Source organism: Oncorhynchus masou, chromosome 24 (genome assembly GCF_036934945.1).
Source record: "Oncorhynchus masou masou isolate Uvic2021 chromosome 24, UVic_Omas_1.1, whole genome shotgun sequence".
Classification (NCBI taxonomy): Eukaryota; Metazoa; Chordata; class Actinopteri; order Salmoniformes; family Salmonidae; genus Oncorhynchus; species Oncorhynchus masou.
Window position 1 is genome coordinate 52,915,193 of NC_088235.1, and position 14,104 is coordinate 52,929,296.

The 14,104-nt window shown below is 42.3% G+C and overlaps 1 protein-coding gene across 2 annotated transcripts in view; it reads right to left on the reverse strand.

Annotated features, from left to right (window-relative positions):
- Positions 1–281: 281 nt before the first annotated feature.
- The window catches only part of LOC135512324 (phosphatidylinositol 3,4,5-trisphosphate 3-phosphatase and dual-specificity protein phosphatase PTEN-like), a 34,221-nt gene continuing 20,398 nt past the window's right edge, over positions 282–14,104 (reverse strand). The window contains exons 7-10 of one of the 2 annotated variants that reach the window (XM_064934242.1): positions 12,360–12,428; positions 11,684–11,850; positions 6,840–7,124; positions 282–6,704 (exon numbers count right to left, since the gene is read on the reverse strand). In XM_064934242.1, the coding sequence (XP_064790314.1) occupies positions 6,519–6,704; positions 6,840–7,124; positions 11,684–11,850; positions 12,360–12,428 (707 nt within the window). In that variant the 3' untranslated portion in view covers positions 282–6,518. The remainder of the gene's footprint in view (positions 6,705–6,839; positions 7,125–11,683; positions 11,851–12,359; positions 12,429–14,104) is intronic. The other variant, XM_064934244.1, reaches the window with a different exon arrangement.

A 14,104-nucleotide genomic window follows, 5' to 3' on the forward strand; every position in this document is an offset into this window, starting at 1 on the left:
CCAACCCGAGCTCTCTGTTCTGCCACCTCAGTTCTCTTGACCTCCACCCCTACGGGAGGGCAGCTCCCACTCAGCCCAGTCCAAGCTCTTCTCTGTCCTGGCACCCCAATGGTGGAACCAGCTTCCCCCTGAAGCTTGGAGCACAGTCCCTGCCTATCTTCCAAAAGCACCAAAAAAAACTACTTCTTCAAAGAGCATTTTAGATAATGCCTCCCTCTCCCCAAAAGGGGGGTGTAAACAAATGTCTACACAACATTTGAGAGAAATAAGCTTTTCGTGCATGTGAAACAGTTCTGGGATCTTTTATTTTAGCTCATGAAACAACAATACATGTTGCCTTTATATTTTTGTTCAGTGTAGGTGCATGTGAGTTAGACCTCTATAATGGTAGCCCAGTGTGGGACAAGACCAAGAGCTCATGTCTGTCATCAGTGGTGGTTCACACTGTATTGCAAATGGATGAGCTTTCATGTCATATTCTACTCTCCCCCTCCATGATGCATGCAATTCACCCAAAAAAGACCAGTCAATCCACAGGATAACCTGAGAGCTTAATACATTGGAAAATGTGTTTCTGCAAGAAAAGACAACATTGCATTCATTTATTAGGGATGGACGCTATATTCCAATACATGCACACGGCCACAGTCCTTTAAATGTATATAAAGTGTTGACATTGCAACGTTTGTCTCCCTGCTGTTTCGTGTATTATATTTTTTATTTTAGAAAAAAACAAAAAAACATTGACAATTAAATGAGATGCCTTGTTCTGCATAATTTAAACATATACACAGTGGGAAAAGGAATGGCAATGCTTTAGACATTAGCCTCTTCATAACTCAACCACGCCCCCAACGCACCGCCTTCATGCAGCTTCAAAGGCCTAAAGTCCTCGTCGCGTGACAGCCTGCAAAGGGCACGAGAAGCATTCACAGTAAAGGAGGATGAGGGAAAATGTGTGGGGGCGTGGGTAGGAGGAGGAAAAGGTGTGGGGGCGAGGGTAGGAGGAGGAAAAGGTGTGGGGGCGAGGGTAGGAGGAGGAAAAGGTGTGGGGCGTGGGTAGGAGGAGGAAAAGGTGTGGGGGCGTGGGTAGGAGGAGGAAAAGGTGTGGGGGCGAGGGTAGGAGGAGGAAAAGGTGTGGGGGCGTGGGTAGGAGGAGGAAAAGGTGTGGGGGCGAGGGTAGGAGGGGGAAAAGGTGTGGGGGCGAGGGTAGGAGGAGGAAAAGGTGTGGGTGCGTGGGTAGGAGGAGGAAAAGGTGTGGGGGCGTGGGTAGGAGGAGGAAAAGGTGTGGGTGGCGTGGGAAGTAGGAGGAAAAGGTGTGGGGGCGAGGGTAGGAGGAGGAAAAGGTGTGGGGGCGTGGGTAGGAGGAGGAAAAGGTGTGGGGGCGAGGGTAGGAGGAGGAAAAGGTGTGGGGGCGAGGGTAGGAGAAGGAAAAGGTGTGGGGGCGAGGGTAGGAGGAGGAAAAGGTGTGGGGGCGAGGGTAGGAGGAGGAAAAGGTGTGGGTGCGTGGGTAGGAGGAGGAAAAGGTGTGGGGGCGTGGGTAGGAGGAGGAAAAGGTGTGGGTAGGAGGGGGAAAAGGTGTGGGGGGCGTGGAAAGTAGGAGGAAAAGGTGTGGGTGGTGTGGGAAGTAGGAGGAAAAGGTGTGGGGGCGAGGGTAGGAGGAGGAAAAGGTGTGGGGGCGTGGGTAGGAGGAGGAAAAGGTGTGGGGGCGAGGGTAGGAGGAGGAAAAGGTGTGGGGGCGTGGGTAGGAGGAGGAAAATGTGTGGGGGCGTGGGTAGGAGGAAAAGGGGAGAGAGAAGACAGGAATAGAAAAAAAGTGACTGCAGCACTGGCCTTGGTTTTGACAGAAGGAGCGTAGTCCTGATTGTTACTCGTTTCCATCGTCTTTGACACAAAGTCTGTTCACACACACACACACACACACACACACACACACACACACACACACACACACACACACACACACACACACACACACACACACACACACACACACACACACACACACAGCTTAATTTGTAAATCCGGAGGTGCCGGAACAAAAACAGAGAGGTGGGTGACCTAGGGAGTTCAGAGGTTCTGGAACGCATGAGAAAAAGTGCCATAGAGCAGAGGCACTTACAGAAGTTGCACACATGGAGAGCATTTTTAGTAGCCTAGGGTCCTGGAAAAATTTGGCCTTTCATAAACACATTTCATGCAATTCTAAGTAAATTTTACATGACTGCAGACTTTGGCATAATATTTTTTAATACCACACAAATGATAAAAATGGCAGGCTACTTGGACACCAACAAACTGAGAATCTGAGATCAATAAAAACGACCCTGCCTTAAATCCATCAATAGCCTAGGCCTAGGTGTGTGGAGAAACATAATGTAGGCTACAATATGAGGAAATAATAGTCCTAAAAATGATTTCCAGTGTTACTGACTCACCCAATGATGCACAGCTCACTCCCTGGTGATGGCTGAAGCACTCATGCCAAAAGCCTCTCTCCCTTTTACCTTGTAAAACAATATTTGGAAGTTGATCAAATATTTTGGTATCCTACAGCATAGTCTCCTATTTTCACCATGAGCCATTTGCTTTCCAACTTGTGTTTTCCCTCGATTGTACTTTAAATATTGTGAAAGGCCTGTTTTGTCTGCATTATTCTTTTTCACTGACAGATTTGCTGCGCGTTCCCGACTGTAGGCTATTTCTTGTTATTGGGCTACAATCCACAGCTAGGTTATTTTTTTAAAGAAGCTATAGATCCTCTGTAGCTAAATAATAGGCCTTCTCGTGGTGTAGTAGGCTGCTCTGAATTATTTCATTTATTTCTGAACAGACAGCAGTGATTATATAACTTTGGCAAATATATTTAAATTCATCAAGGTTGCTGCAGTTGCTTCCGAACCCTTCGTACGATTCTATAAGGAAATAAATGATGAAGTGCAACACTGGAGAGATGAGTTGCAGGCTCACATCCATCACAGCAGAGAGGGAGAGAGATCATATAAAGTTAATCTCATTGTAGTTATGTAAGAGACATTGGCCTGCTTCTCACGGAGCCACTGCCACGCGTTGGTCTCAAACATAGGTTACAATGTTGCACAAACCATAAACCCTGGCCGGCCCAAACCGAATCTACTCTTAGAATATTAGGCCGGAGCTGAAAATGTTATTTTTCACATTACATTGTTGGGGCAGGATAATTAACGAATTGGCAACTCGGATGAACTTAGCACTTTTGTTCGAATTTTAACATTGCAAAAATTTACAATTATTTGTCATGCAACTAAGAGTTACTGGATCTGGCCAAATATTTTCCAGAAACAAAATAGTCCAAAACAGAGTTGATCCAGCGCAAATTAAGCACTGCACACACAATATATACAAAAGTATGTGGACACACTTTCAAATGAGTGGATTCGGCTATTTCAGCAACGCTAGTTGCTGACAGGTGTATGAAATAGAGCACACGGCCATGCAATCTCCAGAGACAAACATTGGCATAAGAATGGCCCTACTTTAGAGCTCAGTAACTGTCAACGTGGCAGTCATAGGATTCCACCAAGTCAGTTAGTAATGTTTTTGCCCTGCTAGAGCTGCCCCTGTCAACTGTAAGTGCTGTTATTGTGAAGTGGAAATGTCTAGGAGCAACAAAGGCTCAGCCATGAAATGGTAAGCCACACTAGCTCACAGAACATGACCGCTGAGTGCTGAAGCGTGTACAAGTCATCTGTCCTGGGTTGCAACACTCACTACAGAGTTCCAAACTGCCTCTGGAAGCAACATCAGCAGAAGAACTGTTCGTCAGGAGAATCATGAAATGGGTTTCCATGGCTGAGCAGCCGCACGCACACAAGCCTAAGAATAACCTGTGCAATGCCAAACGTTGGCTGGAGTGGGGTAAAGCGCAGCACCATTGGACTCTGGAACAGTGGAAACGAGTTCATCTGGCAGTCTGACGGACAAATCTGTGTTTGGAGAATGCCAGGAGAACAGTAGCTGCCCCAATGCATATAGTGCCAACTTGTAAGTTCTGTGGAGGAGGAATAATATTCCTTAGTTCCAGTGAAGAGAATATTAATGCTACAGCATACAATGACATTCTAGACGATTCTGTGCTTCCAACCCCATCGAACACCTTTGGATGAATTGGAACACCGACTGCGAGCCAGGCCTAATCGCTCAACATCAGTGCCTAACCTTACTAATGCTTGTGGCTGAATGAAAGCAAGTCCCTGCAGCAATGTTCCAACATCTAGTAGAAAGCCTTCCCAGAAGAGTGGAGGCTGTATTAGCAGCAAAGGGGGGGACCAAATGTATATCAATGCCCATGATTTTGGAATGAGATGTTCGATGAGCACGTGTCCACATACTTTTGGTCATGTAGTGAGAGACATACAGTACCAGTCAAGTTAGGACACACCTACTTATTCAAGGTTTTTCTTTACTTTTACTATTTTCTATATTGTAGAATAATAGTGAAGACATCAAAACTATGAAATAACACATATGGAATCATGTAGTAACCAAAAAAAAGTGTTAAACAAATCAAAATATATTTTTGATTATTTAAAGTAGCCACCCTTTGCCTTGATGACAGCTTTGACACTCTTGGCATTCTCTCAACCAGCTTCACCTGAAATGCTTTTCCAACAGTCTTGGAGTTCCCACCTACGCTGAGCACTTGTTGGCTGATTTTTCTTTACTCTGCGGTCCAACTCATTCCAAACCATCACAATTGGGTTGAGGTCAGGTGATTGTGGAGGCCAGGTCTTCTGATTTTTAATTTTATTGAACCTTTAACTAGGCAAGTCTGATGAGAACAAATTCTTATCTGCCTTGTTCAGGGGAAGAACGGCAGATTTTTACCTTGTCAGCTTACGGATTAGATCTAGCAACCTTCCCGTTACTGGCCCAACACTCTGGCCCAACTAGGCTACCTGCCGCCCCTGATGCAGCACCATCACACTTCTTCTTGGTCAAATAGCACTTTTTGACCCGGAGGTATGTTTTGGGTCATTGTCCTGTTGAAAAACAAATGATAGTTCCTCTGAGCCCAAACCAGATGGGATGGCATATCGCTGCAGAATGCTTCGTTAGCCATGCTGGTTAAGTGTGCCTTGAATTTTAAATAAATCAGTGTCACCAGCAAAGCATCCCCACACCTCCTCCTCCATGCTTCATGGTGGGAACCACACATGCAGAGACCATCTGTTCACCTACTCTGCATCTCACAAGGACATGGTGTCTGGAATAAAAAATCTCCAATTTGGACTCCAGACCAAAGGACAGATTTCCACCGGTCTAATGTCCATTGCCCGTGTTTCTTGGCTCAAGCAAGTCTCTTCTTATTATTGGTGTCCTTTAGTAGTGGTTTCTTTGCAGCAATTTGACCATGAAGACCTGATTCAGTCTCCTCTGAACAGTTGATGTTGAGATGTCTGTTTATTTATTTTATTTAACTAGGCAAGTCAGTTAAGAACACATTCTGTTACTTGATCTCTGTGAAACATTTATTTTGGCTGCAATCTGAGGTGCAGTTAATTGCCGATTTCTGAGGCTGGTGACTCTAATGAACTTTCAACTGCAGCTGAGGTAACTCTGTGTCTTTCTTTCCTGTGGCGGTCCTCATGAGAGCCAGTTTCATCATAGCGCTTGATGGTTTTTGCGACTGCACTTGAAGAAACTTTAAAAGTTCTTGAGATTTTCCAGATTGACTGACCTTCATGTAATGGACTGTAGTTTATCTTTGCTTATTTGAGCTGTCCTTGCCATCATATGGACTTGGTCTTTTACAAAACAGGGCTATCTTCCATATACCAACCCTACCTTGTAACAACATAACTGATTGGCTGAAACGCATTAACTTTAATTCACTTTTAACAAGGCACACCTGTTAATTTAAATGCATTCCAGGTGATTACCTCATGAAGCTGGTTGAGAGAATGCCAAGAGTGTGCAAAGCTGTCATCAAGGCAAATGTAGGCTACTTCAAAGAATCTCAAATATAAAATATATCTGGATTTGTTTAGCACTATTGGTTACTACATGATTTCATATGTGTTATTTCAGAAAACAGTAAAAATGAAGAAAAACCCTGGAATGAGTAGGTGTGTCCAAACTTATATATATATATATATATATATATATATATATATACACACACACACACACACACACACACACACACACACACACACACACACACACACACACACACACACACACACACACACACACACACACACACACACTTATATACACATACACACATACACAAGCACCTTTCCCCATGGGCCAACAGTGTCAATACTTTGCGCATGGTACACGGCCGCGCCAAATAAAATAATAAAAACATATTGGTCAGGATAATTTTTTAAAATAAAATTGCCATTTGACATGATGATGTTCTATTGCCATTTTGGGGGAGGTAGGGGGACAAAGGTTCTACTTTTGAGTTCATATTCAAGTTCTCTCCTTTTTTCCCTCTGGTGTACATCTTATTCCTGATAAAAAAAAGTTCACACTTTTGTGATTTGCGTGTGCTGTTCCTCGTCAAAAGGTTCATTTTCCGGATCAGAGTCAGTGGTGTCGGAATATCGATAATGGTCAGGCTCATTGTCGCTAACGTCCGGAGTGACGGATGTCGAAGTGCTCACCTCGGAATTCAAAGAATCTTCCACGGTTTTTGTGAAATACAACTTTACCTAAAGCAGCAAGAGAGAAAGGGTAAGCCATAATATCAGAAAAGGGAACCTTGTAAAAGATGTAAAGATTTGTAGTACCTTCCTCATTAATTTAACCACGATAATCCCTTACAAACATTAGTTTGAATGGCTCACCTTGAAATTAGGTGAGAAGTAGCGGTTAGCTTTGTCTTTGTTGGCCTTGTCCAGGTCATTCTTGGTCAGCGAGAGGATGAGGTAGTCCCCGTCACTGTCTTTGCCGCTGTCCCTGCGCTTGGTGCTCTGGGGGGGCTGGGCATGGGGGCCGCCCGGGTGCTGGTTCTGGACCCCTTCCATGTCGTTCACCACCACCACCACCGACCCGTTCTCCACCTTCTCCATGCTCTCCTCCGATGGCCCGGGAATGAAGAAGGTGTTAACCCAGAAGTGGAACATCTTATCCTGTACAGTGGAGGGAGAGGGTGAGGTACTGACTAACTGTAATGGAGTCTGTCTGAAGATCATTGTGGTTATATTCACCACACTAATGCCGGGTTTAGAAAAACTAAACAATTACAGTACATAGGTGTGAAAATAGTCAATTATTCATAGTAAGATGATTCAACACATTTCCAGGTAAGCTAGCCAATTATAACTTCCGAGTGCTGTTTATAACTTTTGTTCATTAGGATGATCATTAGGGCGATCATGTATGATACAATTGAAGACACACAATGAAACACTAGGGATGGGCACGGTTATTCGAATATCTGAAAGGACATTAGTATTACTTCAGTATTAATATACAAAAAATATATTAAAAAACGCCTATTTTAACAATAAAAAGACAGTCGAAAAAATATTTACATGTATGTGACATTGCTGCATAGCCTAGAAGGATAGACGTTTGCATATTTTTTTTGCCGTAAAACAACAATTGAGAGTTTATTTGAGTGCGCCACATAAAAAAAGACGCACCGGTAGCCTTCACACGTGTAGCTTGTTCGTCAGTCAATCAAAGCAGCGCTACAGTCAGAGGCTCCATGTGTAGCAAGTGGGAGACTTCGAATCAATTCATTAAGTCTGATAAATGAGAAGGAGTAGGCTACAATGATCAACCAACTCAGGGGTTTGTCTGGGGCCAAGTTAATCTCCATTTTCATGTAAGAAAGTCATGACCATCATGCCTTTATAGAGGATAATTTTGTACATTTATTAAACAGCGAGTTTGACAAATTACAGTCCCCTTGCTTAGGAGGTCCAGGACCCCCGGATAATTGTTTTGTAGGACAGGGAAGGTCAGTTCTGGTGACTGTAAAAAAGGACATTCTACTCCAAAAATGTATGAAAATAAAATGCTGACACCATCTAAAATACAATTTCCACCTCCAGAAATGGGCCCAATAACATATTGGTAAACAATTTAAAATAAGTTAACATATTGGACCATGCATATAGCTTATGCATGGTCTATATTATCAGATACACTATTAGCAATAAGCACGAGTAAGACATTTAAAACGTGTTAACCCTCACAAGGCTGCTGTCCCAAACGGCATCCCTAGCCGCGTTTACGGACATATTCAATCGCTCCCTATCCCAGTCTGCTGTCCCCACATGCTTCAAGATGACCACCATTGTGTCTGTACCTAAGGCGGCAAAGATAACTGAACAAAATTACTATTGCACCATAGCACTCACTTCTGTCATCATGAAGTGCCTTGAGGGACTTGTCAAGGATCATATCACCTCCACCTTACCGGCCACCTTAGACCCAATTCAGTTTGCATACCGCCCCAACAGGACCCCAAACAATGCAATCACCATCACACTGCCCTATCCCATCTGGACAAGAGGAATACCTATGTAAAAATGCTGTTCATTAACTACAGCTCAGCATTCAACACCATAGTACCCTCCAAACTCATCATTAAGCTTGAGGCCCTGGGTCTCAACCCCGCCCTGTGTAATTGGGTCCTGGACTTCCTGACAGGCTGCCCCCAGGTGGTGAAGGTAGGAAACAACATCTCCACTTCGCTGATCCTCAATACTGGGGCCCCACAATGGTGCATGCTCAGCCTCCTCCTGTACTCCCTGTTCACCCATGACTGCGTGGCCATGCACACCTCCAACTCAAATCATCAAGTTTGCAGACGACACAACAGTAGTGGGCTTGATTACCAACAACGACGAGACAGCCTACAGGGAAGAGGTAAGGGAACTCGGAGTGTGGTGTCAAGAAAACAACCGCTCACTCAACGTCAACAAAAAAAAGGAGATGATCGTGGACTTCAGGAAACAGCAGAGGGAGCACCCAACTATCCACATCCACGGGACAGCAGTGGAGAAAGTGGAAAGTTAAGTTCCTCTACGTACACATCACGGACAAACTGAAATGGTCCACCCACACAATGTGGTGAAGAAGGCGCAACAGCACCTCTTCAACCTCAGGAGGCTGAATAACTTTTACAGATACACAATTGAGAGCATCCTGTCATGCTGTATCACCGCCTAGTAAGGCAACTGCACCGTCCACAATAGCAAGGCTCTCCAGAGGGTGGGGTGGTCTGCACAACGCATCACCGGGGGAAAACTATCAGGAAGGCAAAAAAGAAAATTAAGGACAACAACCAGCTGAGCCACTGCCTGTTCATCCCGCTATCATCCAGAATGCGAGGTCAGTACAGGTGCATCAAAGCTGGGACCGAGAGACTGAAAAATAACTTCTATCTCAAGGCCATCAGACTGTTAAACAGCCATCACTAACACAGAGAAGCTGCTTCCTACATACAGACTCAAATCATTAGCCACTTCAATAAACGGATCACTAGTCACTTTAAACAATGCCACTTGAATAATGTTTACATATCTTGCATTACTCATCCCATATGTATATACTGTATCTTATACCATCTATTGCATCTTGCCTATGTCGCTCGGTCATCGCTTATCCATATATTTATATGTACATATTCTTATTTCATCCCTTTAGATTTGTGTGTATTAGGTAGTTGTGGAATTGTTAGATTACTTGTTAGATATCGGAACCAGAAGTACGAGCATTATGCTACACTCACATTAACATCTGCTAACCATGTATATGTGACCAATAAAAATGTATTTGATTTGATCAACACCTATAGCCCAACTGATGCAGAATAGCGGCTGTAAATACATATGCTGAAGCATGGGGTTTGTCCATCTGCATTTACCCCATTGGACACAACATCCAGATTGTTGTAATTATTATTGTTATAAATAATTATTCTTCACTCAAAACATTACATTTAAAAAAAAATTGTTTTATTTTTTATTTTTTTAAACAAAGTATGAAATCGCCCTTTTAAGATGACATTGCAACTTTTAAGAGCTCTGTTGCACAGCTGTGCCTAAACCATGCTTGGAACTCTGGTTGCAAAAGTGCATTTGTAAAAAATAATAATAATATAGATATATTTACATAGTAGCAATGTAAAACTGGGATCCCCTCTTAACAAATGCCAAATCTGTATTCAAAATACATTTGCCAAAACTGCTTTTTTTCTTCATATGACTGAATTAAGAATTGTTGCTTATTAACTGCTTGTCAGAATACATGTTTCCCTCCCTCCTGGCTGTCGCAACTTGAATGTGCCTCAAGGAATATTTACCACGCATAGAACACACCGACTAGGTAAATAGGTAAACTATTCTACAATAAGGTTGTCTGATTTTGTTTGAATAATATTACATGGCAAAAATCAGTTGTGTAAGTAAAAATACTTGAAAGACTACTTAAGTCGTTTTTGGGGGGTATCTGTACTTTACCATTTATATTTTTTGACAACTTTTACTTCACTACATTCCTAAAGAAAATGATGTATTTTTTACGCCATACATTTTCCCTGACACCCAAAATAACCAATTACATTGTGAATGCTTAATAGAACATGAAAATGGTCACATTCACACAATTATCAAGAGACCATCCCTGGTCATCCCTACTGCCTATGTTCTGGCTGACTCACTAAACACATGCTTCGTTTGTAAATGTGTGCCCCTGGCTATCCATAAATTTAAAAAACAAGAAAGTGGTGCTGTCTGGTTTGCTTAATATAAGGCATTTTAAATGATTTACACTTTTACTTTTGATACTTAAGTATATTTAAAACCAAATACTTTTAGACTTTTACTCAAGTAGGAGTTTACTGGTTGACTTTCACTTTTCCTGAAATAATTTTCTATTAAGGTATCTTTACTTTTACTCAAGTATGACAATTGGGTACTTTTTTCCACCACTGGCAAAAATAGCAGCACTGGAAAGTTGCATCCTGAGTGATAAAGTACAGGCCTTGAATTATTTTGCCAGCAGCGACAGTAGGCTACACACCACTGTTGGAGTTGAGCCCTGCTTTGGTGCACATCAACAATCATTCATGTCAGTTCAGTGGACACATCATAAGAGAAAATAAAATATTTGAGAAAACATTTATTTGGGAACATACATACTTCTGTCTGTAGTAGGCTAAGACATCTCCAAACCAGACCCCCTACCCCCAGACATTTTTATTGCGGCTGTACACTGATCTCAAAAACAACCTCTCCAGAATCCATATGATTGAAATTGGTAGCAGTTATGGAGAACCCCTGGGTAGGCTGTTGTTTCATATGTTGTAGACAAGTAGCGCGAGTCAGTTTAGCTACTTTCTCTCTCACTCTGTGCCACACACAGTCTGTCACACACACCCGCCCCTCCCCCACCCTTCTGCTGATACAAGCAGAGCACCGTGTGTCTCTCTCTCTCTCGCTCTCTCTCTCTCTCTCTCTCTCGTCGTGGGATTAAAAAATATGTATACTTTCTTTAAAACATGTATTTCGACTTTGCACATATCCGTATGAAATATTATTCAAATAGTGAAATAATTTAAAATGCTCATCTCTATTAACCACAATTCATTGAAAAAACAGCAATTGAAAATGGCTGAAGCAAAGGGAATCCAGGGGGAAACTAGGGACACTCGTGATGGGTGGAGAAAACCAACCTTCTTCATCATTTTGTTTTGCTTGTGAAAGAACTCCACTTTGATGTCTCCACACACGGGCAGCGGTTGGGGAAACTCAAATAGCATGTGCTTTTCTTCCCTCCGTGTGTGAGCCGGGTTGGATGTGTGGATCTTGACTTTAAGTTGATACACCACAAACTGAGGATCTAGAGAGGCGTGAGTGTTTCAGAGACAGGGGGCAGAGATAGGGAGAGATGACAACAAAGGGTAATAGAGGTAGAGAAAGAACAAGACAAAATACAAATGTTAGTTTCTTGGAGTTGCTGCCATGTCCACATTGCAGGACAGATGGACAGTTAAAGAAAACCCTAGTTGTGAGTTCTTGAAAACAGTGTAATCCCATAAAGAAGGAGTGAGGGAAAGAACCAGACCACAAATAACACCCAAAAAGAACCAAAACCAAAGCCATGGGACCCTATTCTGATGACTGTTGCACTTCCGTCAATAACAAACGGACTGCATTACATTTATTAGAGTTTGAAACTACTCATAAGGTGGTTGGTTGGTCTTTATATGCCTCCACATTGCAATGTCTTAACACTACATCTTCTTATAGCCTTCACTAGAAGAGAATCTACCTAGTTCTTGTTGGGACTGGGTCCAAATGAACAGTGTATGAGGGAAGTACATCAAAATGGATGAAAGGCTCATTTACCCCAATGCCAATTCCCTTTCTTGAAGCCCAGAGGGATCGGCTCGCTCCTGTTTTTAATGGTACTGTCCCCTTTCAGAGAGAGAGAAGGAGATTAACACACAGCCTGGCTGGGCTGGCACTGGCTGGGGCTTCAGAACACAGCAGGAACACTTATAACAGTAAATATATAGGCAACTGCCAAAATAATGGAAACACTTCAATAAATGAGGGATACAAAGTATATTGAAAGCAGGTGTGGTTCCTGGGTCATGTATAAAAATGCTGGGCAGGCCATTATTTTGGATACCATGGCTATACCTCCATAGAACTAGACAATTCCACCATCCACAGGGCACGAGTGGTCACTGAATAGTTTGATGAGCATGAAAACTATGTAAACCATGTCCTGGCCATCTCAGTCAACAGATCTCAACCCAATTGAACACTTATGGGGGATTCTGGAGCCGCGCCTGTGTTTTCCACCAACAAAACACCAAATTATGGAATTTCTCGTAGAAGAAAGATGTAGCATCACCCCAATAAAGTTCCAGACACTTGTAGAATCTATGCCAAGATGTATTGAGGCTGTTCTGGCTCGTGGTGGCCCAACGCCGTGTTGAGAAGACACTTTATATTGGAGTTTCCTTTATTTTGTCGGTTACCTGTATATGCTAGATGATCAATTATGTACATACGCAGCCACACATCTAGAAACAACATACTTGGCATTCAAATGGAGATAACTTAAAACTAGTCAACAAGACACAGGACACATGGTTAATATTTCACAGGAAGAAAAAAAATGTGGGAACTTCAGACTAACGTTAGATAGTCCAAGGACGTCTCAAATCCCCATTGCAGAAGGCTGCATCTAGCCTGTTTGTTTCTAAAATGTGCATTCACCAATGAGAAATGTCTTATATGTTAGTATTATATGCTAGTCCCATTGAAAGTCTAGTCTTCTCCAAATTAGCTTCTCACTCAATACACCTCAGCATTTAGCTGACACTTTAGATTGAGTGCTAACAAGCAACATTATGTAACTATATAGTTCTACATAAAAAGGGAACGTCAAACTCAGAATAGGGCCCTCTTTAGGGAGTATTAAAGGGAAAGAGAAGAGTGTGTGCAGAGCAGTTGAGCACATTCAGGTGTTAGGTGAGAGCATCACAGAGAACTCAAGGAGGAAACAAGTGACGCATTGATAAACCCCAAAAGGAAAGATGATCTGTGACTCAGGCACATTAAACCAGAAAAAGAGGAAAAATTGAAAAATAATTGTTTCACAGAGAAGTTTATCCAAGCAAATTACATACAGTAGATGCACATGATTAGAAATGCACATATTCAATTAGATGAAAGACATAGGATAGATCATTGGAGTTGTTTGATTAAAGATTGGTGTTGAAAATCTGTCTACTTGAGCTAGGAGTTGTGCGAACCAATTTGTGCAGTTTCTGAAAATCCTTGAACATCAATAATAAACGTAGTTCTTTTTCAAGAAGAGCAAATATTGAGAATTTAAAAAAAACTATCAAATATAATCTCTGTGAGAGGTCCTTGGTGACTTGTTATTTTGAAACAAATTGAGACATACTGCATTCATCTTCTGAACTGCAGAAAAAAACATACAACTTGGATATGCAGGTAAAACCCAGGCTTGATGAATGCAGTTGGGAGTAGAGATAGTCATCTATTTAGTCTCTTATTAATAACTAACCATCTTTCTTAAAGAGCACTAGTAACTGATCAAGAGCTTGGCTTCA